At 41.3% G+C, this 23877-nt stretch overlaps 2 protein-coding genes across 3 annotated transcripts in view; one reads left to right on the top strand and one right to left on the bottom strand.

Moving 5' to 3' along the window:
* The window catches only part of LOC128744381 (dopamine D2-like receptor), a gene marked incomplete at its 5' end in the record, with an annotated part of 94767 nt that overhangs the window by 57893 nt on the left and 12997 nt on the right, over nucleotides 1-23877 (top strand). The window contains one exon of the mRNA XM_053841360.1: nucleotides 15698-15798. Coding sequence (XP_053697335.1) covers nucleotides 15698-15798 — 101 coding nt within the window. The remainder of the gene's footprint in view (nucleotides 1-15697; nucleotides 15799-23877) is intronic.
* LOC128744380 (uncharacterized) lies at nucleotides 1636-4561 on the bottom strand. Of its 2 annotated transcripts, none has more exons than XM_053841358.1 (3): nucleotides 4081-4561; nucleotides 3855-4017; nucleotides 1636-3806 (listed from the first exon to the last, which is right to left on the bottom strand). In XM_053841358.1, the coding sequence occupies exons 1-3, from the start codon at nucleotides 4440-4442 to the stop codon at nucleotides 3108-3110; spliced, it is 1224 nt and encodes a 407-aa protein (XP_053697333.1). In that variant the 5' UTR covers nucleotides 4443-4561; the 3' UTR covers nucleotides 1636-3107. The 2 variants fall into 2 exon arrangements, with proteins under 2 accessions (XP_053697333.1, XP_053697334.1); XM_053841359.1 differs by having other exon boundaries at nucleotides 1636-3797.

Genomic DNA, 23877 nt, shown 5'->3' with positions numbered 1-23877 from the left:
TGCACAGGGAGAAATGTGTCGCAATTTGCGAGCCTGCACGTTTGGCTTCTGTGGAGCGGGCGAGCTCCGACACAAAAAAGACTCAGCACACTTGAGCTAATCTACTGCACCCGCACGTCTCTTTAAGACTTAGGGTGCTGTCTCCGAAGATCGGGTGCAGCACTCGAAGAGATTTGAGTAGTTGCCGATCCCTGGAGTCAAGTAGTTCATTCGAGCAGTTGAGTCGAGTAGTCCAGTCGAGCAGCGGAATCAAGCAGTTGAATCGAGTAGTTGAGTCGAGCGTCGAATCGAACAGTTGAGTCGAGCAGATAAATCATGCTGTCCAGTCAAGCAGTCCAGTGGAGTAGTCGAATCGAATAGTCCAGTCGAGCAGTTCAATCCTGCAGTTCAGTCGAGCAGTCGGGTCGAGTAGTAAGTCAAGCAAATGTGTCAAACGGTCGAATCGAGTAGTCCACTCTAGCAGTTAAATCGAGCTGTTCAGTCAAACAGTCAAGTCGATCTGCCCAATCAAGTGGTTGAGTCGAGCAGTCGAATCGAACAGTTCAGTCGAACAGTTCAGCTAAGCAGTCCAGTCGAGCAATCAAATCGAGCAGTATAATCAACCAGTCCAGTCGAGCAGTCTAGTCAACCAGTTGAGCAATCGAGCAGTCCAGCAGTCGACCAGTGAGGTAACTGAGAATATAACCCATTGCTACGAAAGCATGACGTCCTGTCAGGGACCTGTTTTTAGCTAACGATAAGCCTCTTATGACGTCCTGTCAGGGACCTGGTTTGCGGTACAGACATAAGCCTCTTATATAAATAGATTAATTATTCGATTTGAGCTACAAAACATCTGGCTTACGAGGAATAATGATGGAGTTTTATAAGCACTGGAAGAGATTTTACACTTTTGATGATTCACTAAAACCCGTTTATTTTAACACGAATTTTAGAATCTACTCGATTTTTAAACGTAATGTTCGTAATTTACGCAGATTATTTTACGCGATTTTGATTTACGCGGAACATACCTTCGCATAAAATATGACTTTAGTGTAAGTGTAGAAAATATTCAAGCTTTTCTTGCAGTCAACATAGGTTTGTAATGCCCGATAGAGTATTCCTTTCGCAGGTGATCTCGTAGACGACTAAAGGGTATGACGCAGCATATCGTGATTTTAACGAAAAGTACAAATATCAAAAGCCCTATATGGCTACCTAGGGGCACGCCAGATAGTATCTCGAAACAAGACGAATTAATATTTTGGATACAAACAAAATCGAGGCAAGTGGAACTTTATCGAATGCCTTGACATCTGAATGGTCTTACGTTTACATCACTGCATTCAACTCCCATTTCCACCGATTAAATTAATGCATTCTAGGGAATAGTCTTTCCGATACGGAGAGTTGAGTTGAGATGTTGATTGAGATTTAGTTATAGTTGCAACGTTTTAATCGAATTTTGTCTCTCACGTAATATAATATCCTCCGAATAATATCCTCGGTATATAGAAACTCTTCCTAGATTTATTACAACTTCATTGTAGTTTATCTGGAGTTAACTGAATATTGTTCTTTGTCTTTTAACTTTAACATTCTTTTAGTTTTATGTTAGTTTTCCTTCAACATTTATTAATTTTTATCCCAACTTCTTAACTGTGATAAAAAAATTTTTCGCATGGCAATAGAACATGTTTCACAAACAATTTTTATATATAGACAAAAGATTAGTTGCCAAGCAATAGCAACATTTTCTTGTTTCAGTTTAGATCGGTCTGCCAGAATATCGTATGACGGCAGTGTATTAAACTGTGACCCATAAAAGATAAATAAATTAATGACTGTATCGTTATATTACAGGTAGATTATACCGCAATCGGATTAAAAAAGGATCGGAATGGCGCCGTATCTGTCGTAAATCACTAGTATATAATGCGTCTAAATTTAAACTAAAAAACGATGTGGTTTTGCCTTTTATGGTCGACTTTAGCTTATTGTTTTTTTTTCATAACTGGCTGTGATTCCGTCACTAGGCCATTCCGTCCTTTTCACCTTCCAAGGTCACACTCTGCGGTTCGTCCCGTCTAATACCACTAACAAAACTGAGAGCTTTAATTGAAATTCATCAACTTGCTCGGGTGTAAAAATAACGACTTCGGCTAATCCCCGAAAACAAGTTTCCGACTAATTAAAATAATAATTTAAAATTATGACCCAACCGGACGGAGCTATCAGACGCCGCCGATGCGATGGTTTCCCGCTCGTTACCGACACCACAGTGGCAGAGAACATCAAACTGCAAGCCGGAAAAGTAACCGAGGGATTAACCTTTTTCCGCGGCGCAAAAATCATAAAGTAACTCCCCGAAGGGGGCAAATTTGTCCAGCCCGGAGGCCGTCCAACGCAACGCCGTCGTCGTTGTCGGTCTGGTGTCGATTGCTTTAGAAATTTTCTATTTTGAAAGAGAACGAATTAATCACTTCCTGCCATTCTGGCATCCGGGAAGCGGTGGACTCTGGCTTCGGATCGTCGCTAATGAGTCCGAAGAGCTAATGGATGCTGGCCGCCAACACCGCCGTACTAGGTTGAACGAGAACCGACTGGTGAATTTTAAGTCGACAACTCCAAGAGGAAAAAAACGAAAGGGAACAAATAGAAACCCTTCCGAAAGTTGGCAAACTTCCGACCAAAGTAGGTACACGTTGATGAATGGTTGGCACTTTACCGGTTTCCTTGAAGAACGACTCCGAGAAGCGCTCCTACACTCAAAGAAAATATATCAAATATTTATTATGCATGTCGGATTTATGGCTCTTTCTTCTTCTAGAATCTAGATTGCCTTCCATTTCCTAGTGTCGTTTGAGATGGAAACGAAATTAAGCAGACCTAACCAGAATTACAATATTTTTGTCAGTGCTATAACTCAAATGATGGAATGCCGCACCGGGACTGTCGACTTCGTTCCATTCCGTTAATTTATTCGCTCCGTGTATTGGCACTTGAGCGGGCATAAAATTAATTATAATTATATTGACCGTGGTGAGAAAAATGCAAACGAAAATTGGACTTTGTTTGCTTTATACTTTCCCCCTTTCGCCCCCTTATTTCATTAAAGTAGGTAATTATTCCAGCACGCCTCGACGCAGAAAATCCGGTAAATCTTTTCGAACAAGAGCACGATACTTGGCATTGTTGAAACCAGCGTCCTCCAGCCGACCTGTGAGAAAATCGTCCCAACTTCCTTTCGACATGTTAGCGTGTCTTATTTGCTCGAAAACCGCCACATGCACAAGCTCCAGAAAGGCATGCCGGTTTAGTTCGGCCAGTAAATCCCGCAGGCTTGGAGTCCATCCCCGGTGTCCCAGGCGCTCCAGGTAGTGTACAAAACTGTCGTGATACTCGCGAATGATTCGATCCCTTCGGGAGTGCTTCAGGTCTCTGTCGATTATCAAATCCAGTAAGTACAGTAGATCGATAGCCGGTGATCCCCAGTGACAGAGCTGAAAGTCGATTAATGCAGTTTGCTGAACTCGTTCCAGTCCATTATCCAGGGTTTCTATCTTATGTAGAAGATTACGAGCGTGGAAATCTCCATGATTCAGAACGTTGTACGCGGTAGAAACACTACTTGGGCGGTAGATTTGTTTCATTCTGTGCACGAATTGATCTTTGAGAGTACGCAGTTTAGCTCCCAAGGAGCGGTATTCCTCCCAACTGCTTACAGAATCAATGAACAGGTTGAACAGGGTACAAAACAGCTGCCCAAGGCCGGAAATATTCTTCTCCATGATAGGGTTGCTGATGTTGGTGAGCTGCATGGACTAAATTTTGGCTGTCAGAAAATCAGAAATCAAAAATCACAAACGTACCGTTTCGTTTAGAATCCAGGAAGCGGCGTGAAACCTAGCAATGGATTGAATAACTGGTTGAACATTTTCAAACTCTAGAATTTGTTCCTTTTCAAACCATCCGGAAGGAAAGAGATCCTCCAGCACTATCAACCCGTGTGGATGATCCGAAGTGTAGAAAAATCTACTTAACAAACCTGTAATTAAACATCTAATCGAGACTTCAGGAAATTGTTGCCGTACGTACCGGGGCGTATTTAGTGATACTCCAATATTTTTCAGCAGATTTTCCATTGCTGGTAGCACCTCCCGGTACATATGAATCTCCGTTTCGAACAGCGATCGGTCCCGCAGCACCGTGCTGTGCTTTTCGGTCTTCAGCATCAAATTGATGGCCTGCTCCTGGTGTGACCGAGCCGAACGAAAATGCACCGTGGTTCGGTACAGTACACTGGCATAGTTTTTACCCGGTTTACTACCTGGATGAAGCTTACAGCTGTGACATAGGCTTACCGAAGGATCTTTTCTAGCGGCACTTATGATTTGTTTTAAGAAAGAATCGTTCAACCAAGCGGGAGGCACGAAGTGCCGGTCTGTGTCGGATTGCATCTCGAATCGAACTACCGCACAGTGGCAATCAATTTTGCGGTGGGAGCTTTCCGCTCCATGTTAGAAAACAATGCAATATGCAAGTTATTAAATAGTTGAATCGCTGAGAAGATAAAATAGATGGACGTCACATTCTCTTCAACCTGTGCTGTCGGTCAGAGGAAAAAAAAAACAATTTGTTGATCAGATTTCGTTCGTTCGGTCATTCAACGGAACCGGAATGGTAATCAGCGTACGGAGCATTGCAGTATATAATTCAATAAATTTGCATACCTGTTGCCGCTGCGCTGCATACGTTTAAGGCAACAACGCAATCATCTGTTGCATTTGGCGTGCGTTAAGAAATCGTTACACACGTCTCAGGTGTAATTAGGCGCTGCAGTAAAGCACAATATAAAACGGATAAAATAAATTACTTGCATGCCGATCGAGATTCGATAGAAGAATTCAGAGAGTGTTTTGTATACTATCTAGAATAAATAAAATTGTTGTTGATTATGCATTGAATTGAACTAGGAGTAACATATTTGCATTCGACAAACTGAGAAAAATGTGGAATTCCATGTATTTGTAGTGATTTTAAAGACTATGATGGTCAAACATAACACTCATGGGCGGTAAAAGTATTTTTTTATTGTCGGTACTTTGGTAATATTTTATATTTTTATATTTTATTTTTTGAGCCCGAATCTTACGATCCGGAAAATATAAATATCTGTTCAGAATTCAGAAAACTTCGGATACATTCCATTGGCCAGTGTTTGCGTTTAATCTTTGCATAAGTTCTTTGAGATCTTAGATCTTAGATTAGATGTGCAATAGCATTAACTAAATAAAACAATTAATTTTCTGTAGCAAGATATTCCATTATATGAGAGTTGTAAAGCATGATACAGATAATTAATTGTTTCCTTTATTTAATGCCTCTACACATTTAAGTTGATGAATGTTTCTTATAGCATTTTTTCTCAGCTTTTCTTTAGATTATAGTCACTTTAACCAGTTTTGGGTCATTCGTGACTTCTGCGGGGTTGGGATTTGAGTCCGGGTCCTCGGCGTGAGAGGCGAGAATGCTAACCACAACGCCGGGACTGACCCCACGTTTGTAGTTTGTTTTATAGCAAACTAGCTGATCCGACAAACTTCGTATTGCCACAAATTAAACTGTGTTGTACATAAATCGTGAATCTCGGATGACCTTTGTCACAATCTTGAGTTTTGCAAGTTTCTGGGGAGTTCATGGGTGTTTTAATATACAAATTTTCCTCACAGTAAAGTAGAAAACAACTCCCCCATTGCTTAGCCTGATAAAATAAAGCAGATAGCATTTCAATATTCGCCATCATTACAAACCATTTCCCCGAATACCATTTTGCGGAACACCAATTCTCGGTTGACTATAATGCGGAATATAGAGTTTCGCAGAATACCACTTCGCGAAAAAAACTTACGCGGAAAGGTACCATTTCACGGGGAATCTTTTCGTAGAAAGTACCATTTCGCAGGGGTGACCCAACTGAAGGAAAGTAATAGAGGTCAGTAGATCTAGGAAAATAAATAAACCTAGATAGAAGAGAGTTCTACGGGGGGCTACCCGTAAAAATTCTTGTTTCCAAAAACACCCACATGTCAAATTTTGCTCCATTTACTTGATTAGTTCTCGAGTTATGAGACCCTCTTAAAAGGAAGAGGGGTCATTATTCCCCTCCTAAAGAGGGGATAAGTCTCAATTCACCATAAAAAAATGCTTACAAAAACATCCACATGCTAAATTTGGTTCCATTTGCTTGATTAGTTCTCGAGTTATGAGGAAATTTGTATTCCATTTGTATGGGCGCCCCGCTCTTAAAAAGGTAAGGGGTTTCAATTCATCATAGAAAAAATTCATGCCTCCAAAAACACCCACGTGCCAAATATGGTTGCATATGATTAATTAGTTCTCGAGTTATGCAGAAATTTGTGTTTCACTTGTATGGGAGCCCCCCCTCTTAGTGGGGGGAGGGGTTTCTAACCATCATAAGAACCTTCCCTAGCCCCAAAAACCCCTATATGCAAATTTTCACGCCGATCGGTTCAGTAGTTTTCGATATAGAATCGAACTATGCGGGCAGACAGACAGAAATCCATTTTATAGGTATAGATTTGTATGGGAGCCCCCCCTCTTAGTGGGGGGAGGGATATCTAACCATCATAAGAACCTTCCCTGGCACCAAAAACCCTTCATGCAAATTTTCATGCCGATCGGTTCAGTAGTTTTCGCTTCTAAAAGGAACATAGGGACAGACAGACAGAAATCCATTTTTTTATGTATAGATTTAAAAAAAAATACAGCCCGGACTCGATTATCCGGATGCTCATTTTTATTTTCAGCCCGGATAATTGAATCACCCGGATAATCGAGTCATCGTTTTTGGTACAACATTTTTTTTTTAATATGTCAAGTTTTTTGACTTTTAGGTATCAGAAATGTTTTATTTATTATTGATCTATCTTCCCAAAAGTCAGAAAAACCCTTTCTTACGATTTTTTCCACTGATGATTTTTTTTTTGGTACAATATTATTTTTTGTATGTTATGTTTTTCAATATTTAGGTATTATAAATGTTTTTTATTATTGATCAATCTCCCCTAAAGTTATAAAATTCCTTTTTTGCAATTTTTTTACTGATGATTACGATGATGATGATGATGATAATAATGATGATGGTAATGATGATTTTTAAATAAAAAAATTGATTTCATCATCGCAGGATTTATTTTTGTTTTTTCGCCGATAAAAGGGATATAAGAAAGGAATTTTGTACCTTTAGGGAGGTTAATCAATGCTTGTCTAGTTGGAATCATCATGTAGCATGAAAATTATAACATTTGGGTTTAAAATAAATCAGTGAACAAAGTAAATTTTTTAATCGAGCAAAAAAAACATGGATTTTCAGAATTTTGATTTAAGGTTTAAACGTGAAAACCGAATCTATTCTTGCTTATAATATATACTTTATTATTTTCTATGCAAAAATATACGAAAAAAGACAAAAATGAAGGAAAATTTTTTGGACGATTTTCGGAAATTCCATTGTTATAATTTCCATTTCTGTTTCGTGCTAGAAGCCAATTTCCAAGGGGGGGGGGGGGGTGACAAAAACTTTAATTATGATTTGCAATGGCCTAATTATATGGAAATTGTGAACCTTGCTACAAATAACGGGTTGTTTTATTCAGTTAATGCCATTGTACACCTAACTTTATAAATGTTTCTTGCAGCATTTTTTGTCAGCTTTCGAATGAATGGCCTTAAAACGAAAATCGGTTCGGGGGCTCATGGTGAAAACTGCGATTTTTTGATAAAATCCAATATGGCGACCAAATCCAAGATGGCCACCAAAAAATTTTTTACTCCATTTGAAAGCCCTGCCCTTCTTTTTTACAGAACCGGGCCATTTGTTAGTTGTTTTATGGCAAATTTATGAAATATCGCATGATATAGATCTCAAGGTTTGCTCAAAATTCAACTTTTTTGAAACTGTTAGGCCTCTTGGCGAACGAGGGGTCCATTATTTCGTGGTATTAAAAGTGTAATTCTCATTTTTTAACCATTTTCAACCAATTAAGCGCGAAAGTTTCAATATTTGAGGACCTCGTGTCAGTAGTGGCCTCGTTTCAACGAGAATTACTCAGCTCTAAGATGTTGCAGGGTTGTAGGGGAGGGTATTTTCAGCCTATTAAGCGATAGCATCTATTTTTTCGGTCTATGGCCTAGTTCTAGTGGAAGAACAAGTAATTTTGACGTTCTCTGAATAAAAAATAGTAGATTACTTAAAGTCTTGAGAAAATTGTATGTCGGCAAAATATTTTTGTTGGCGAAAAAAGAGGCAAATAGGCTGAATTTAGAAACCTGCTGAAAATATCCTCCCGTACCCTACATAAAAGAGTCAGCCGGAAACTGAAACAGATAGGTTCTATGCTCGCATAGGATTTTATTTATATGCATAAAAACATTATCTCCACTGTACTGATTCTTTAGGTGGGCAAAATGGCTCTTTTGTGTGAGTTGATCTGAACCGTCCATTGCCTGCCGCGAACCGATTCATATGGTCACTGTTAAGTCAGACAGAACCGAGTGACAAAATTCTGACTTCGAGAAAAACGCATTCAAAGTTTGCTGTATTCGAAATGTTGCTTGAAAAATTCTTGATCGTTTGCTGTCATTAACTCATTTTTTAAAATTTTGCGACTTGGTTCGGTCTGATTTAACACCGACATCATATGGTCGCGACAAGCAGTCGAGTTGAGCAGGCAAGTCGAGCAGTCGAATCAAGCAATCGAGTCAAGCAGTTGGGTCGAGTAGTCGAGTCGAACGGTTGAGTCGAGCAGTCAAGCAGTTGAATCGAGCAGTCGAATCAAGCAGTTGGGTCGAGTAGTCGAGTCGAGCAGTTGAATCGAGCAGCCCAGTCGAGTAGTCCAGTCAAGCAGTTAAGTCGAGCAGTTTAGTCGAGCACTCGAATCGAACAATTTAGTCAATCAGTCTAGTCAAGCGCTCGGGTCAAGCGGTTCAGTCGAGCAGTTAATTCGAACAGTTGAATCGAGCAGCTCGGTCGAGCAGTAGAGTCGAACGGTTGAATCGAGCGGTCCAGTCGAACAGCTTAATCAAGCAGCTGAGTCGATCAGTAAAGTCGAGTAGTCCAGTCAATCAGTAAAGTCGAACAGTTGAGTCGAGTAGTTCAGTCGAGCAGTTGAATCGAGCAGTAGAGCCGAGCAGTTGAATCGAGCAGTCCAATCGAACAGTTTAATCGAGCAGTTGATTCGAGTAGTCCAGTCGAGCAGTTATGTTGAGCAGTCGAGTCGAGTAGTCAAATCGAGCAGTTCAGTTGAGCAGTCCAGTCGATCAATCAAATCGAGCAGTCTGATCGACCAGTCCAGTAAAGCAGTCTAGTCAACCAGTTGAGCAATCGAGCAGTCCAGAATACAACGAATTGCTACGAAAACATGACGTCCTGTCAGGGGCCTGTTTTTAGTTACCGATAAGCCTCTTATGACATCCTATCAGATTCCTGGTTTTCGGTACAGACATAAGCCTCTTATATAAATAGATTGAACTAAAATAATCACATAACTAGGTAATGCAGTGCGCATTGTCGCGTGTGCCTTTATTGTAGACCTACTTTTACCTTTATTATAGGGTCAATTGCCAATTGTTGTACAGCTAAGCACTCGTCTACAGCAATTTGATGATTTTGAACAAATCTTTGTTTTTGGCAAAACCGTTTACTATGTCGGTAAACTAATATAAAATAGGTTCCTTTAGCCATCTGTGTGAAATTCCTTACAAAAACTCTGTAAAATACGTGTTTAGCAAAGGACTTCTGCACCCAAATATTACACACCAAAATAACCTTCAAACTTTATTATGAAGTATTCCACCACGCACACATACTAAGATTTTTTGACATTAGCTGGGGCCGTCGCTGAGGCTGTTTGGAGTAGGAATAATATCAACAACATTAAATTTCAAACTCCAGGATCCTGTCCTCCACACTTTGCTCCCCTCTCACTCCTACATAAACGAGCCCCAGCTAATGTCATTCTCGTCATTCTAGAACTGAGCAGTCTCAGTTGTATTTTTTACGTGAGGAAACGCTAATGATGTGTGTTTGCATCACGTGGCACAGTGTGGGTCTCTAACCCACTAAATACCTCACGGGCGCCTGACCTAAACCACTCGGTAACTACTGTAGTAAGTATTACTTCGGGGGGAGGCTGTGTCTGTGCTCCGTAGATTTGTTGAGATGCGTACCGATCCGCACGGAGAAGTCGGCTGTCATGACTTCCATCTCCTCATGGTCATCCTTGCAGGGTTTCTTATCGAGATCAGCACTACTTCGTCGAGTTTGCCACATGGCATGACATGACTTTCACCCTTCCACTGTCGTAGGGTTTCTGACCATCCACAGTGTCGTTGCTTCATGCTTGCCTCTACCCTTGCACTACGTCTGTCCAGGTATTCTAGTTAAAGTTGTTTGTCTGCTGGTCGTCTCACCATTTCTGTGCTATTACTATTATTGTTGACATCATTCCATGTAGTCTGCTCCCGACACATTCCATTTACTACGTTATCCACGGTCAAAGGTGGCATTTCGTTTCTCGTTGATATGGTTCTGTATGCATTTGCTACTCTCACGGCTCTGAGCCGGAAGGTACCTGGCGCGATTCTGCTTGGTTCGCAGCGTTGCAATCCAGACTGGGACTCCATATCGTAGTACCACCGAGAATACACTGGCCAGTAGCCGTCGTTTGCTGCTATCAGGCCCGTACCTATTCGGCATAATTCTGGCTATCGCGTTGGTAGTCTTCGCTGCCTTCTCACAATCGCACATTCGACGAGAAGCACGAATCTGGGTAGTTACAGTGTCAATCCCCCGTTGTACATCGCGTTCCAAAGCGTTGGGCCGAGGATGGAGCCTTGCGGAACTCCCGTCGTGATGTTCACCATCTTCACAGCTAACATTTTTATATGTATATCAAAGCAAAGCCTGGGTGCTACATTCCGCTATCGAAACTTAACCTTCTGTTTTGACGTAGGACTACGTCTTACGGCAAGTTTTGAGATAGGGTGTCATTCCAAAAAATCGAAAAATGCGAGCGTCACGAAAAATGAAAGGTTTTGAACGCTAATAGCTCAGCGGTTTTCCGATCGATTTTCAATATTCTTACACCAATCGATCGGCAAATCTTCTAAGAATTAACCCAAATGAAGAAAAGTATAGATCCTTGATGTTGAACTATTGAAAAATTGAAAATAATGAACCTATGTTTTACCAGAATTCTCGCTTCGTGATTGGTTGGAAGATTCTTTGCGATGATCTAAACCTTTACCAATTTGATATCTGTGCTTGGGAAGTACGCCAAAACAAGTGATAAAAGTTTCCTCATTTCAACAAGATTTCTTAACACCGCGGTTAAACCTAGACCATTTTGATGTCCTTGCTTGGGAAGTACGCCAGAAAGAGTGACAAAGTCCCCTCGTGCCAACAGATTTCTTACGAACGCGAATAAACCTAGTCCAATTTGATGTCTGTGTTAGGGAAGTGTACCAGAAAAAATGACACAGGTTCGTTGTCCCAACAGATCGCAAATTCTTTACTGCGAGACGATTAAACCTCGGCGAATTTGATATCTGTGTTGGAAAAATGTGCTACAGCTGTAGTGTTCGGTTATAATACGACTCTGTATGAATACGCATGCTTGCCGATGCCGTTTCATTAGAAGTGTTGTAGTGAAAAGATGTGCTGTTGATAAAATAGGATTGAATTGGTAAAATCCCTTCAACGTGGGAAACCATGGATAATAAAAACAATCTTTAATTTCAGTAGGGTAGCAGGAAAGCAATAGTTTGTGTTCTTGATTTGTGTTTTCAAATGCACAATCTTCTGAGAATTAAACGTATGCAATGTTACCACTTTGATAAATGTTACATACAACGCATGTAGCATGTATATATGTTGCATATAGCAAGTATACATGAAGAATCGAATGATTACAAGCATGAATACATGCTACTATCACTACAAAGAGACTTATGTAGTCCTGCGTCACCTATATATGCGGTCGTGTCTTGTACACAACCCCTCTGATTTTTTTATATGACAGACTTCGCAGCCAGCTGTTAGAGTGCATGACAATTGCAGGGCCTGTTGCTACGATCCTATTGACTCTAACAGCCTCTCCCAGTCGAGATTCGAACATACGACGACTGGTTTATTAAATCAGCATCATACCTCGAGGCCAACTGGGAGGCCTATGTATGTATATAAAAGGTAAAAATTAGCAATTATTGGGACGTCGCACAATGACTCTGTTGTCGACTGCCACAACAGTTGTACTACTTTGTCGCAATGATTGAGATTGATCTGCGTCACCCCTATCACTGCTGACCCGCCTTCGTCTATTTATACACTGCGCATTGGAAGCCTCCCGTCGTCACTGTTTGCGTTCCGCCGTAGGCCTTTCTCAACCGTATTACCATCGGTACGTTGCCCAATGCGCACTGTACTTTCAACGCACTTCTTAACTCCTGTTCTGTCGTGATCTAGTCCAGATTTCTACATTCGATAACGGTTTCTAGGGAAAGCGCTTTAACGTTCACTTGATCTCCAAGTGCTTTGACAACAAGCTGCGCTCTTAATCGATGGATCTTTTTGCAGCGCAAAACGCATCTCTTTCTTTTAAGTTCGCCTGATTCTCTTTACTTTCTCTCCGAGTTCATTCACCTCCGGGCTTCTCACACTTTTCGGAGGATCGCTAAGTAAGAAACGTTGGCGTTCGCTTCAGCAATTAGGGCATTTCTTTCGCGTCGAGGCCTAGACTTCTTTTGCTCTTCTTTGTTCTCTTCTTTTCGTTGTTGCTTGTCTTTTTGACTAATGGCAGTACGCAAGCCGTTGTTTTCGCCCTGGCGCGGATCCTCTTCTTCGTTGTTCATGGTCTTCTTTTGCTTATCTTCTTCCTGAAACGTTTCCGTCTTCCTTTTATCCGAACGTGGATTCAGGTCTGAAGGTGCTCTGAAGTGGTAGTCTGCATAGCTTCGCTTAGTGCAGTTTCAGCAGTCTCAGTTCTAGCTCTCAGATGCTTCTGTTCACGTTTAGCTGTAATGATAGCCTAGTTTGATGCCTATAACTAGCTGCTTTATCTACGTATGAACGTTATGTCTGTCTGACAAACTTGGATCTGATCATCTCCTTCATCTCCACCATCACATCTGTGCTTGCGCTACCACTGAGCTTTGGTGTAAGCAACTGGCTCAACAGAACAATGTCATGTCTTTCTTTCTGCTCTGCTGGAGACTTGCTACTGCTGGTACTCGCTATAGCCAGCAGGTTCCGAACTGGTGATCGCTGCCGCCTACCACTCCTTGCGAAAGCGTTCACGTCTCCAGTTGGCGTGCTTCCGCTATTATTGTTGTTTTGGATTTGTCCGGTTGGTGTTTTCATTCTCTTGGGTCCTTCCTTCGTGTTGCTATCTTGTGATCCCATGGTTATCGTTGCAAGCAGTGAGTCCATGCTAGGGTTAACTCGGGTTCTTCAATGGAGCCCGCGTCAGAGCCAGATCGACGCAAGCCGTGAATTGTCATCTGAGCCTACTTCCTCACCACCTATGGTGCCGACCTTTGAACGTATCACGAAGGTCTGCCAGGATTTAACGGGACGAAGACAATTGTGGCATTGGCACAAATGCCATTTTAGCAAGGTGTCACCCATGCCTACTGAAAAAATGCGATACTACGACTGCCAGCCCAAAGCGTCGAGTTCAAGCCGTTCATCCATATCCGTATCCATCCGTATCCATTAGTCCTAGCCGTGGCCAGTATAGCATAATTATGATCTCACTGATACTGATCCATGGGCTAAAGTGCTTCAAGCGGCACCCTGCTCGCTTTGATGAAGCAGCTTTCGCACATTGTGGTATTTTATAGAGATTCCACAGAGCCCACTATCAAGCCCCGCCAATTCGCGTAACCAGGGGTTGGGGGGGGGGAGAGATTTTTATGCTTATTTGATACCTTTTTTCGGCAAAACATCACAGCTGTTAAAAAGTGCGTATTATATGGCGACCGTGACCGCCGCTCTTAAAGTTTTACTCGTATAGTAATGTAGAAAATAAATAAGTTTGTATATTCTGGTGTCAAATTTCCGATTGATTCACGAACCGAAAAGTGCTTAACTGCTGGACAACTTTGCCGAAAACAACAACTTACTTCAAACTATCAAAACTGTCAAAAATAGTTAACTGGGGTGACATTGCGATTCTCGTTTCGAGTGATTTTGTTTCGTTTCGCCCATTCGTTTAACGTGGTCTAAACGAACCAAAATCACTCGAAACAAGAATCGCAATGTGACCCCTGGTCAGGTGGGACTGACGTGTAATTTTGTAATGTATTTACAATTTATATTATTGTAAAACATAAAATTGTAATGCATTTTTATGTCTATTTCAGTTCAAACAATAAACGATTTTTACTCATCCGAGCACTAATGTTTACTTCACAGGTACGAGAAAAATATCTCGTATAAATGAAACACAATTTGGCATAGAATCGATTTTATTTTCAATGTACAACTACTAAACTATTTTAATCGCAGCTCAAACGACTTACCACTTTGTTCCATGTACTCTATCATCTGATAAGTATCAAACTTTACCGCCCAAATACCGGTAAAACGTTAGAAAACTCCGGCGACAAAATATAGACACATTTTTGTCGGTCCATCACTCAAACCCTGACAATAATAAAAGCAGTTCCCCTCGTAGGCCTGATAGCCGAAATAAAATATTATGAAGCATAAAAGTTTCACTTTCATTGATCAACATTTGGACATGTCACCCAGATGGCTTTCACACGTTCCGACAGGCGACAGTCGGAGTAGATGGCACCGACTGGCACCGAAGGATGGCCAAATTTGCATTATATCTGATGGCATTCAGTCAGTGGCGGTAAGTGGTGGTGACCTGGGGTGGTGGCAAAAAGCTATCAAAACCACCTTCTAAATAGACTCTTGGCGACCGTGCTTGGATTTTGGGGGGTGGAAGAGCTTTACTCGCTGCACCTTTGCTTTTCCCGTTGTCCGGGATCTTTTTGGCCAAACAGTCTTGAATAAAGAATGAGTCCCTAATCCTTTGCTCTTTTATGGCTGTCATAATTTCTGCTCAAAACATGGTATCATTTATTAGGACCATACTGCGGCGCGGAGGTATTATTTTTCTCTTATACAGGAGCTGCGTTATTATTTTTTCACCGTTTTCGGACCGGGGCGGGTGGTTTGATGCGTATATGTCCATTTTTTTATGGTGCATTGTTTCGTTTTTTACGAGATAAGGCTGTATTTTATTCTATTGCAGATATAACGGAGCAGTGGGACTCTTGAGAAATCCTCTAAAACCTATAACCTTTTGAAATTCAATTCTCTCACCTCCATAATACTGTTGTTTTTATCATATGGTGCTTAATCCACAGATTTTGGGCAATATTTGTAAATCAATTAATTCACACCCATTTTACTAAATTTCTTCCCCTATACCACTCCACAGAAATATTGATATCATTGATACTAACGAAACCAATTTAAATTCGCCTCAGATTCATGCATAAAAATCAAACAAAACTAAGAAAACTTTTTTCTCCAACATCTTTCATTCCATATGTTGTAAACTTGTTGAACCACCAACTGCTTACATCGGATTTCCGGCGGACGCGGAACGTGCAGCAGATTTACGATCTACAAGGTGAACAAGGCATCTAAGAAGAAGCGGGAAAAATCCTCGGCGAAAAAGGAACGCAAAGCGACTAAAACGTTAGCGATAGTGTTAGGTAAGTACCACCTAAATGTACCGCCACATACCTACCGTACCCAAATGCACAACGCCGACGACGACGGCAGAACGTCGTTATCCTCGTCGAACGACGACGACGTGGGCTGCAGTTTCGAAAGTCGAAATTTGTCACCGAACCGGGACGAATAGCGGAAATTTGAATTCAATTTCTTCCAGCAAGGTTGAACAGATTCCACATTTTGGCAGACGGTTCAATTGCATTAAATATGAGCGCGCGCGCACGCCAGTAGTTGTACGGCAGGGCAAGCAAGGCGTGCTCCGGGAGGTTGTCGAACTGATTGGCTTCTCGTATGTCGTTGCAAATTTAATGAATATGGTTTCAAGTAGTTCATGCGAGGAAAGACTATTGAATAACGCTAATTTAATTTGCAATTCGATCGTTTGTTTTGCGGTTCAACCGGAATCCTCTTTCCATCTGCATGTTTGCAGTGACGTACGCTCTGCATATAATAAATCAGCAATTTCGGATAATGATATTTGTTAGACTTCCATTTTGGAACTCTGTGGAAAAATACCTTACTTATCGTGAAGAAGCAAATATTTTTCTAGACAATGAGATAATTTACAATGAGTTTTGTTAATTATATGTACATAGGTATCTCATGGAGCGACTGTGTCAAAAATAAAATGTTTGCTCTATAAAACATGCGCTTTACAAATTTAAACCTTTTTAAGACCAAATCCAAGTCCGAGTCCATGTCCGAATCCAAGTCCAAGTCAAGTCAAGTCCAAGTCCAAGTCCAAGTCCATGTCCATGTCCAAGTCCAAGTCCAAGTCCAAGTCCAAGTCCAAGTCCAAGTCCAAGTCCAAGTCCAAGTCCACGTCCACGTCCACGTCCACGTCCAAGTCCACGTCCACGTCCACGTCCACGTCCACGTCCTCGTCCTCGTCCACGTCCTCGTCCTCGTCCTCGTCCACGTCCACGTCCTCGTCCACGTCCACGTCCTCGTCCACGTCCTCGTCCACGTCCACGTCCTCGTCCACGTCCACGTCTACGTCCTCGTCCACGTCCACGTCCACGTCCACGTCCTCGTCCACGTCCACGTCCACGTCCACGTCCACGTCCACGTCCACGTCCACGTCCACGTCCACGTCCACGTCCACGTCCACGTCCACGTCCACGTCCACGTCCACGTCCACGTCCACGTCCACGTCCACGTACACGTCCACGTCCACGTCCACATCCACGTCCACGTCCAAGTCCAAGTCCAAGTCCACGTCCAAGTCTTTGTATTTCATTTGCTTAGGAGCCCCCCTTCTAATTTGCTTCCATTTGCTTGTTCCATTTGCTTGATTAGTTCTCGAGTTCTGAGGAAATTTGTGATTCATTTGTAAGGAAGCCCCCCCCCCTTCCTTCCCCCATTTAAAAGGAGGAGGGGTCATAATTCGCTATAGGAAAAATTGCTGCTACCTACAACCCCCACAGGCCAAATTTGATTCCATTTGTATGTATATATGATGAAAATTTGTATTTCATTTGTATGGGAGTCCTTCCGGGTATCGACTTCTTGGGTAACGGCCCCGATAGGGAGGTCTTTGAAGAAAATCAAGGCGAAACATAGTAGCACCGGTAGAGCAGTAGATTAAGATATTTTTTGAAACTGTAGTTCTACTACAATTGACGAATGGACGGTAAAAGAAAATAAAGAAATGTGAGAGTGAAGGAGAAAGAGCGGAATGGTGAGAGGGGGTGTTAGTAGCTACGCTTAACAAGTAGTCGTTTGACAGTCTCCCTTTATCCAGCGCCTCTATGGTTCAAAGGTACATTAGTATATTAGCACGCGACGTTGGGTTGGGCTATTTATAGACACATATTGTGTCTCTTCCTGGATCTATGGTAATCGAACTTACCAAATGTAAAAGATTGTAATTTTCAATTCGACCTAAATCTGGTTCGAAGGACCAAAATGTCGATAGCACAGTGAAAACGGGTAGTATCTATGTTGCGTATTATTTCCGATAAGATTGCGTCACAAAGTCGATTCCTGAGAACTACAATCATTGCTACTTCGATTGCAGTTCTCAGATTTCGTTACAAAATCACTAGTTTTCAATGTCTACGACATATTCTCAAGATTGGAATACGTTCTGTTTTGACTTATCTTATTTGTAGGTGTACTAGTAAAAAACGCAAAATAACAGCTAAAAGCGATCACTTTCAACAATTAATCTATGACAATGTATCAGCACCATGAGCTGCATTCATTTTAAACTAAATGCAGTCAATTGGCGTCAACCTAAATTAAATACGACAATCGTGATGTTCTACCTAAGATGCTTAAATATATTCTGAAGTCGCGGGAAGAACAGCCACGATAAATATTCATTCGAAACCGTATCGGTAACTTCATGCTGTCTGTTGACCATCGTCCCGAAAGAAAACACTAACGCTAATGCTAATACACTCAAGTCTTTTTTTACACGGTTTATTTTTACGATTTTTGAATTAACCCGTTTTTTATGACGATTTTTTAATTAACGCGGTTTTTTACATCATTTTTCCAATTAACGCGGTTTTTTCAGCGATTTTTAAATTTGAGCGGTTTTTTGATGATTTTGAATTTATGCGGTTTTTTTTATGTCGATTTTTGAATTAACACGGTTTATTTTATAACGATTTTTGAATTAGAGCGGTTTTTTTAACCTCCTGCGGCTGAGGTGCCCTAATCTTAACGATTATGTTGACGTGGTAGTCTGCTGGACACCTAACTTTAGCTTAATAATTGCTATTATTGAATGATGTAAATTCTAATTTTTATTATTTTAGAATTGAGTATATATCTTTAACAACCTATTGGATGTAACTAGACCGCAGATATGAGTCGGGAAGACAATAAAAACTTTAGTATAAAAATACAATACATAACGCAACTGTTGCGTTTTTCTGATTTCTGGTGTCTGACTACCACCTCAGCCGCAGAAGGTTAACAGCATTTTTCGAATTACCGCGGTTTTTTTACGGTTTTATTTCACACCGTACGTATACCCCGTGTAAAAAGACTTGAGTGTAGTTAAAACAATTCCAAAAGAATTCAATTACTAAAATATTGTTTTATAGTTGCTAGATTGTGAAAATGAGGAGAAAGTTTCAAGGTCAAATTTCATCATAAATTTTCTCTAAAAACCCGAATTAATCCATTCAGCGGTGTGACTTGGCCTTTCTACTGCAACAATAATTATTTTTTATTTCTCAGGAACATCTATAATTAAGTTGACTATATTTTTAAATATCTGATCCTTATTCTTCAAAATCCTTGTTTAACAGTAAAATTCATAAGAACGTACCGCGTGCAATATTTTTGACGAAGGACTACGTCTTACGGAAAGTTTTCAGATAGGGTGTCAATTTTGTGACATTAATATCAAACTATCAAGAAATCGCTTCTGAACACATTTTTCGATTTGAATTGCCAATTCAACACGAAATTCGTATGTAGCTTTGAAGCCTTACCCGTTGAATAGTGAATTTATAATTTTCTACATCTATTCATTCAGGTTTGCACGCACGCTAGGAGAAAAATCAGAGGGGTTGTGTACAAGACACGACCGCATATATAGGTGACGCAGGACTACATAAGTCTCTTTGTAGTGATAGTGGCATGTATTCATGCTTGTAATCATTCGATTCATCATGTATACATGCTATATGCAACATATATACATGCTACATGCGTTGTATGTAACATTTATCAAAGTAGTAACATTGCATACGTTCAATTCTCAAAAGATTGTGCATTTGAAAACAATTTAACAAAATCAAGAACACAAAATATTGCTTTCCTGCTACCTTACTGAAATTAAAGATTGTTTTTATTATCGATGGTTTCCCATGTTGAAGGAATTTTACCAATTCAATCCTATTTTACAACAGCACATCTTTCCACTACACTTCTAATGAAATGGCAAGCATACGTATTCATACAGAGTCGTATTATAACCGAACACTACAGCTGTTCGCCGAGGTTTAATCGTCTGACAGTAAAGAATTTGCGGTCTGTTTGGGATAACGGACTTGTGTCATTTTTTCTAACACAGACATCAAATTGGACTAGGTTTAATCGCGTTCGTAGGAAATCTGTTGGCACGAGGGGCTTTGTCACTCTTTCTGGCGTACTTCCCAAGCAAGGACATCAAAATGGTCTAGGTTTAACCGCGGTGTTAAGAAATATTGTTGAAATGAGGAAGCTTGGTCACTTGTTTTGGCTTACTTCCCAAGTACAGATATCAAATTGGTATAGGTTTAGATCATCGTAAAGAATCTTCCAACCAATCACGAAGCGAGAATTCTGGTAAAACATAGGTTCATTATTTTCAATTTTTCAATAGTTAAACATCAAGAATCCATAATTTTCTTCATTTGGGTCAATTCTTAGAAGATTTTCCGATCGATTGGTGTAAGAATTTTGAAAATCGATCGGAAAACCGCTGAGCTATTAGCGCTCAAAACCTTTCATTTTTCGTGACGCTCGCATTTTTCGATTTTTTGGAATGACACCCTATCTCAAAACTTGCCGTAAGACGTAGTCCTACGTCAAAACACCCACGTGTCATATTTTGTTCCATTTGCTTGATTAGTTCTCGAGTTATGAGGAAATTTGTATTTCATTTGTATGGAGCCCCCCCTCTTAAAAAGGTAAGGGGTCCTAATTCATCATAGAAAAAAAATTTGCCTTCAAAAACACCCACATGCCAAATATGGTTCCACTTGATTAATTAATTTTCGAGTTATGAGGAAATTTGTATTTCATTTGTATAGGAGTCTCCCCTCCTAAAGTGAGGAGGGGTCTCAATTTACCATAGAAAAAATTCTTGTCTCTTAAAACACCCACATGTAAAATTTTGTTCCATTTGCTTAATTCTCGAGTTATGCAGAAATTTGCGTTTCATTTGTATGGGAGCCCTCCCCTCTTAGTGAGAGGAGGGGTCTATAACCATCATAAGAACCTTCCCTGGCCCCAAAAACCAAATGCAAATTTTCACGCCTATTGGTTCAGTAGTTTTCGATTCTATAAGGAACATTCGGGCAGACAGACAAATCCATTTTTATAGGTATAGATTTGTATGGGAGCCCCCCCCTCTTGGTGGGGGAAGGGATCTCTAACCATCATGAGAACCTTCCCTGGCACCAAAAACCCGTACATGCAAATTTTTACTCCGATCGGTTCAATGGTTTTCGATTCTAAAAGGAACATAGGGACAGACAGACAGACAGAAATCCTTTTTTATAGGTATAGATAGTAGAAAGGCAAAACACGTTAAAACTACGATAACGTCTTTTCCAACCAATCACGAAGCGAGGATTTCCAGTAGGACAATGCTTCATTAATTTCAATTTTTCAATAGTACGTACTTCGAAATCAATAGGTTTCTTTATTGGGACACTAAATAACCTGCTGGAATGGGGTAACCCTGGCACTTGATTTACCTTGGCAGTTCTTCCCGCGACTTCAGAATGTGGCTATGAATCATTGGGTAGCACCAACTCGTTGTCCTATATAATATCAGTTAGTGTAGATGAACCTGCATTCGCTTCCTGATGAATGCAGTTCACCATGTTACGATATCGTCATCGTTAGTTTGCTGGAAGTTGCAATCAATTTCGATGATTGTAATTTCCAGCCGAAGCAACGATTCGAGCTATAGCGTACATTGCGGTATGAATGTACACACAGAAAGTATTCAAATATTGAGAACATGACGTAGATATTGAAGATTACTGTGAACTGCAATTGAAAAACATACTCGATTGCAGTTCACAGATAGCTAGCACTAAGTTCAATTATGTCGACTAAAGTGGATACGCCGAATCGCTACCTTTCATCGGTAATAGTATAAAGCCGATTCAAGTACAGAGGGACTAGTCCGATCCCAACACCGTCATCGACCAGGATCGACAAGGATAGAAAATTTGCGACGTGTTCCCGCGAAGAATCTCGCCGAAAAGGATACCCTACGACCTACCCAAGAAAAGAGGCTTTCTGGAGTGTAATCAATGCCCCGACAGAGGCATGCAACTCTGCTCCAGTAAGTATTAATACCACAATACTTACAATTAAAACTAAGAAGTGCGCGAGTGGCGTAACATAATTTTAAACGAAATGAAATCAGATATATCACCGAAATAAAAAATTGTAATAGCTAGAATAGTAGATTAACAGTGGAGCATCTCTTACCGAGCGACTCGCGGGATTAACATGGATAATCATGGAATATAAGGGAGGAACAGGATCTGAAAGATGCGCTAGTGGAGGTTTAGTCCTGTTCCACGTCTCTCCTCAATACGCCATCGGTGTGAGTCGACAGACGAGGAAAACGAAGGAATAAATGTCATAATCAGATCTGGACGTAATGTGGAAAATAAATATTTTCGCATGGAACCCGTGACCGAAAGCCAACCAAAAATTTGAAACAAAAAACAAACGGTCGTTTTTTCATTATAATCAAAATTACAATGGCGCTAAGAGAAGTACCGAGACACTCCAGTCTCCACAAAAAAAATGTAATGTGGAAGGTCCAGCTGAGAGTGACATTCCGTGGAGATGCAACCTGATTAAAGCACAAAACAGAACAATAAAGGGTCTTTTTGCCTTTGGGCTTCCTGCATTACTTTGGATTGGACTCTATATAGCAGGGCTCTAACGGAATATAGCAGAGAACTAAGACGATCAAAAAGGAATCTTGGGTACACAATTGTGAAAGCATTGAAAGTACTCCAATTGTGGCAAGACTTAACAAGACTTTGGCTAAGGATCATTGAAACGGTCTCGGTTCTCTCAAGAAAGGAGACGGTTCTTTCACATAGTCACCTGCTGAACTTGGACTAGACTTAGTGATGGCGACTCATTTTCCGGGATATTCCACAGTCAATGCTGTTACTCTGTAAGATAATCCTCAACCGGATCCAGGAAAAGATCGACGCTACTCTCCGGCGGCAGCAAGCTGGATTCTGTGCTGGCCGATCATATGTAGACCATATCACAACGCTCCGCATTATATTGGAGCAGATCAACGAATTCCAGGACTCTCTTCTGCTGGTGTTCGTTGACTTCGAAAAGGCGTTCGACCGACTCAATCACGAAAACATCTGGGGCGCACTTAGGCGTAGAGGAGTTCCAGATAAGCTAGTCCATCTCATCGAGGCTCAGTACGAGGCGTTCTCGTGCAAGGTTTTGCACGACGGCGTCTTGTCCGACCCCATAAGGGTTACTGCTGGCGTGAGACAGGGCTGCATTTTATCACCGCTTCTGTTTCTCATCGTAATGGATGAGATATTAGTTGGAGCAATTGACAGTAGACCAAATCGAGGATTGCCTTGGAATCCTCTAACGATGGAGCAGCTAAATGACCTCGACCTAGCCGACGACATTGTCTTGCTCGCACAACGCCGAAACGATATGCAGAGCAAGTTAGACGACCTCTCCGAGAGCTCCCAGGCAGCAGGTCTCACAGTCAATGTAGCGAAAACTAAATCTATGGTAGTGAACACTGACAATTCCACCAACTTTACAGTAGCGGGACAACAAGTTGAGCAGGTAGACGCCTTTCAATATCTTGGTAGCCAAACAACGCCCGATGGTGGTACCAAGACTGATATAGCCACACGGATCAGGAAGGCCAGGGGTGCCTTTGCAGGTCTGCGAAACATTTGGCGCTCAAACCAGATCACTCTACGTACGAAAACCCGAACCTTTAATTCAAACGTTAAATCCGTACTGCTGTATGCCCGCGAAACGTGGTGCGTCGCAGCGGAGACAACGCAAAAACTGAAGGTATTCATTAACCGGTGCCTGCGATATATTATTCGTGCCTGGTGGCCTGATAATTGGACATCCAATGAGGAACTCCATCGTCGGTGTCATCAACGGCCGATAGCCACAGAAATTCGTGAGCGTAGGTGGAAGTGGATCGGACACACTCGACTGGAATCCACAAGGACAGCGTAGAAGAGGCAGACCCAGAGGCTCATGGCGACGGAGCTTAGCCAACGACATCCGGGCTGTAGACGAGAACCTGTCCTGGCGACAGGTAAAAGCCATGGCGGGTAACCGTCAGCAGT

This window comes from Sabethes cyaneus, chromosome 3 (assembly GCF_943734655.1).
Source record: "Sabethes cyaneus chromosome 3, idSabCyanKW18_F2, whole genome shotgun sequence".
NCBI classification, from domain to species: domain Eukaryota; kingdom Metazoa; phylum Arthropoda; class Insecta; order Diptera; family Culicidae; genus Sabethes; species Sabethes cyaneus.
This window is presented reverse-complemented; position numbering and strand designations above follow the sequence as displayed.